The sequence below is a fragment of the Scatophagus argus genome, chromosome 15, assembly GCF_020382885.2.
Source record: "Scatophagus argus isolate fScaArg1 chromosome 15, fScaArg1.pri, whole genome shotgun sequence".
NCBI classification, from domain to species: domain Eukaryota; kingdom Metazoa; phylum Chordata; class Actinopteri; family Scatophagidae; genus Scatophagus; species Scatophagus argus.
Window position 1 is genome coordinate 14472928 of NC_058507.1, and position 4464 is coordinate 14477391.

Consider the following 4464-nt stretch of genomic DNA (forward strand, 5'->3'; position numbering starts at 1 on the left):
CCGATAAATTTGTCATACTTTACTTTTCCCCTGACACTTGCATGAAATCTTATTTCGGCCCTCAGCTCTTGGACCTCACATCTGTGTGGCTCAGTATGATAAAAACACAAGTTTGTAGTTTTAGACATTTCCCATGTTTTTGACACTTGTACGGTAATTGTCAGGAGTAATCATATTGATATACCTTAATTGATCTATGCCAGTTATTAGGATTCATAATGCTACAGATCAATCACTCTCAGATCAACATCAGTTGCCGAAGTTTGGCATGCAAAGTTTTGTTTGTTTTCATAGAAGTCAGGTCATAGTCAGGTTATGACAGAAGAGTCCATCAATTGCATTTTCATGTTTTTATTGAAATGGGTCAGTATATCCAACCTGTTATGGGGAGATACAATTTTTAAAGTAGGGTACCGATTGATTGATTGATTAAACTAATACTACCTCCATGTGAAATACCAAGTCATCTCCCTGTCATTTACTAAATCTTTGTCCTCATCCTTCCACTCCACCTCAGAGGCTATCATCCTCTCATCCTCTTCACCTCTGCCTGTATGCTTCCAGTTTTCCTCTCCTTCAGGAACCAGTGGCTGTAACGCTCTCTGTAGACTGGCTGCTGATGGTAACATCTCACCTTCCTTCTGATCCAAATGGATCACCTGCTGTACATCAGAGATCTCATCCTCTCTTCCTTCTAAACCCTCTTCACTCTCTGAAAAATCCTCTTCTACGAAATACCCTGACCCATCCTCTTCAAACTGATTTGACTCCCTCACTTCAGACTCGTTCTTTTCCTCCATTAAGTCCCTCTCCTTGAAACCTAACTCCCCTAAATCAGGTTCTGTCATCACTATGAGATTAACCCCACTTTCTTTTTCATCTTCTTCAAGCTCCTCCTCGTCCTCAGCATCATTGTCATCATCATCATGCTTTATTATATCCACACTTCCCCAAAGGTTCTCATGACTTTGCAGTACATCAGTGTATTGACTGATTGAGGCCTTGTCTTCTCTGCTCATGCTCACTGAGGAGGGACTTATGGGTAGAAAGCCAACTTCAGCTGTGTATGGCTGATCAGAGACCAGCAATGACCCACTGCTGGCAGAGCCTTCAAAAATGTAGAGATATAGACATTTTAATGATAATAGCTAGAGATCCCACTTATAGTGCAAGTTAAGCCACAACATGTCCAATTGGTCAGAGTAGCAACATGTGCATCCCCAAAATGTAATCAAGACAAGAAAATAAAGACTGCTACATACCTTCCATCATGGCTCTCCGTGGTTTGGAAGACACACACCGTGAATCACAGCATGCACATATTGAATCGTCACCAGTAAGGGCCTTCCACCTATCATTACACATGCACAAATACACTGAATCCACTTGAAAAAGGTAGAAATTAAAAATCTCCTACGGTGCTGAGACAGAAGTTAACACACAGCCTGACCTGTTCCCTTTGAAGGTGCATGACTTGTGTGCAGGACCTAGATCCTCAGATGTGACAAATAATTTGCAGTGAACATTGACCTAAAAATGCAAAAATGGGTAAGTTACAGGTAAAACAGTGTGAATCCAGAGAATTATAGTACCCCATGCTCGCCTCTGTGTCAGGGTCAGAAATGAACTGGAAAGCCTTTAAGGAAAACCTCACGGTCCTGTCCGTCCGAGAGATGAACTGAGAGGCCCCAGGGTCCCTCTTACTGTCCAGCATACAACTGTGGATGACAACAATAGGACACTAATGTCCGTTAACTGCAAATCAGGACATCAAGGGTAGAACCAAAGATTTTAAATACATTACTCCCTGTAATACTCACCCAAAGTTGTCAATGATGATGTATTTAAGGGATGATTTAGAGCCACTAGATGGTGTTGCGTAGCAGCTGTTGATGTACAGTTTTCCACCAACTGGGAGATGCGGAGCAGAGACCTGGAAATTAACCGTCTTTCCAAGCTGGTAGACCTGAGACCTGGCTGGTCTGCTCCACGATTCTAAGAGTTTATCAACATATATCACATCAAAGATATTTGTAACATACAAAAACTATTTTTTGTGCTGATAACTGAAGCAGCTTTTAATCTCTGCGACCCACAGTTCTTCAAACGTACCGTCCATCAACTCGATCTGGAAGTCATTTGGGCTTCCTTTCAGCCTTTTACGCACAACCGCAGTTTTCCATGTGGGCTGCACAGTCAGCTGGTACACATAATGGTTCCTGGACAGGGTTTGAAGCTTGTAAATAGTGGAAATAGACACAGGATTCGTTGAAAATAACTAAGAGACAAGTCTAACCTTGGATAACGGCATTCAATGTTAACATCGATTCGGTGCGCTCTGCTTGGGAAACGTTTCGGCGAAGGTACATAGTGGAGCACGAATTTGTAGACCAGATACCCACGGGGCGACTGTTAAGAGTTCGGACATTGTGATTTCAACATTATGCAAGGAGAGTCTGGAAACACAGTGACACGTGTGGAAATCTTACCTGACGCACGGCATCACACGCGGTCAGGGGATACGTGAAGAGCAGGTCATCGTACGGTCTCAGCACCCCGTTGCTTTTGCAGGTGTTGCCTAATTTTAGCTCCTCTGCATCTGCGCCCAGACCGTAGAAAGCTGGTTTGACCCGCACGACAAAGTCAGACGTGGAGCAGGTTACAGAAACGTCTGGGACGTAAGCAAAGTCCGACTGGATCATCGTCCGAGGCTCCTGTGGACGCCCGGATCGAGGCGTTCCGCGTACAGAAGGAGGGTAGGGCCTCCGGGAACTGAGCTGAGACAATGAGGACGTGCTGCCAGGTAAGCCCTTGGTGGACTGTCTGTCGCCTGTTGATGACAGCTTGATTGGTTTGGTTTTTGGCGTACCCAGTTTGAAAACCTTTTTCCTTCTAGTAAATTGGGATTCATACGTGCGCACCGCGCTGTTGAGGAGGCCAAGTGATAAAACACTCCACATAATATAGAGATGCCACTTTGTTTTCATCGCAGCAGACTGACCTTCTGCCTTTCCCTTTTAGTCTGCGTGGAAAACCTCTGCTCAGTCACGGCTGGAGGTAATTAATGTCGACGATAAATTGGCAGCTTGTTACCACACAGGCGACGTTAGATTTTATTTGAGCAGTGGTCGTTGAGTTCTTGTGCCTCTTTTTGTGGAAAAAAAGCTAAAGCTGAAGAGAAATAAGTGGATTACTTCAACCTTTCATAATTAGAATAATTTAGATAAAATTATGGTAATAAGGAAAGGTTATAAAATATGGAATATTTAAAAATGATATATATTTTATAGTTGCAACGGAATCACAGGCTTGTGCCATTGTCACAGCCCTGAAGAGTTATATTGTTTGAAATGTTATTAGATAAAGATATATATGTGCTTTCAGACTGCATGTAAGAATGAAGTCTAAACATGAGGGAGGATCTTGTCTTGGACACTGCATCTGATCCCCCGGCTGCTGGTTTCAGACACCTGGGGTGTGACTTTGAAAAAAAAAAAATCCCTGATCTTAAAACACTAAATTCAAATAGCTTTAAAACCATATCAGTGGGCAGCAGCATAAATAATCTGTACAACAACAACAATAATAATAATAACCATGCAGAAGCTATTTGTCAGATGATGCCTGGGGATAAAAAGCAATAACCTGTACATAGTCCACTAGAAAGATTATTAATTATTCTTATACATGTATTCAACTGCCACTGTCCTTGTTGACATGAACCAACCACCAGGTTGACTAAATTTTTTAACAATGATACTGATTAGACGAGCAAGTTGCTAATCCTTTTATCATACAATATCTTTGACTCACTAAAGTTATTTTAGCAAAATTATTTCACGACTTTTAATATACACACCCCAGAAAAAAATGACCCATGTACAATAAGTTACTGGCTATTATTTGCATTGCTTTCACAGTAAGTTACAATATGTAGATTTACAGTAAATTACCAGGTCGCTGCTACATTACTTTCACAATAACAAAACACAGGCAAGAAACTAAACTTCAAACCACAAACATTCAGCAACAAATAAAAAACAAGCTGAAGTACAATATGTATGTAGACATTACTTTTTTATGACCATTTAACCTGCCACAAACAGTATCCTTACCCTTTGTCTTCAAAACCAGATATACTCCAAAAAAAAAAGGGGGGGGGGGGAAGCAATATTTGATAACAAACAGCAGCACTTCTACACTATGGCTATCATCATTCCTTCTACTATACATTTTATTATACTTTGTATTAGTTCGCATTTAGTTCCCCATATCCCTTAGAAACACTTTCGTTTGAGCTCAGCTTGATGTCTCCTGTTCAACTCTAAACGCTAAGAACACAAATTCTTTGTGTTTTTCTATTAACAAACTGAATGTTAGATTTGAAACTGAGCTCACTGAATGAGTAACAGGAAGTTGTATTGTAGTTGTAAGATTTGGAAAACGATTATGGCTAACCTGAGC

General features: G+C 41.2%; 1 protein-coding gene across 1 annotated transcript; it reads right to left on the bottom strand.

Moving 5' to 3' along the window:
• Window positions 1-335: 335 nt before the first annotated feature.
• si:ch211-67f13.7 (uncharacterized protein LOC565426 homolog) lies at window positions 336-3088 on the bottom strand. The gene is made up of 8 exons (XM_046412246.1): window positions 2490-3088; window positions 2297-2409; window positions 2113-2219; window positions 1821-1995; window positions 1604-1718; window positions 1451-1530; window positions 1263-1351; window positions 336-1108 (listed from the first exon to the last, which is right to left on the bottom strand). The coding sequence occupies exons 1-8, from the start codon at window positions 2985-2987 to the stop codon at window positions 441-443; spliced, it is 1845 nt and encodes a 614-aa protein (XP_046268202.1). The 5' UTR covers window positions 2988-3088; the 3' UTR covers window positions 336-440.
• Between the last annotated feature and the right edge of the window lie 1376 nt (window positions 3089-4464).

What these genes read in the sequence shown, in the direction of transcription:
- si:ch211-67f13.7 (XM_046412246.1), bottom strand. Translation starts at nt 2,987, where the DNA reads ATGAAAACAAAGTGGCATCTCTATATTATGTGGAGTGTTTTATCACTT. An exon ending in CGTGTGATGCCGTGCGTCAG is followed by an intron (nt 2,410 to 2,489) that starts GTAAGATTTCCA and finishes AACTCTTAACAG; the next exon opens with TCGCCCCGTGGGTATCTGGT. An exon ending in CCAGATCGAGTTGATGGACG is followed by an intron (nt 1,996 to 2,112) that starts GTACGTTTGAAG and finishes ATAAACTCTTAG; the next exon opens with AATCGTGGAGCAGACCAGCC.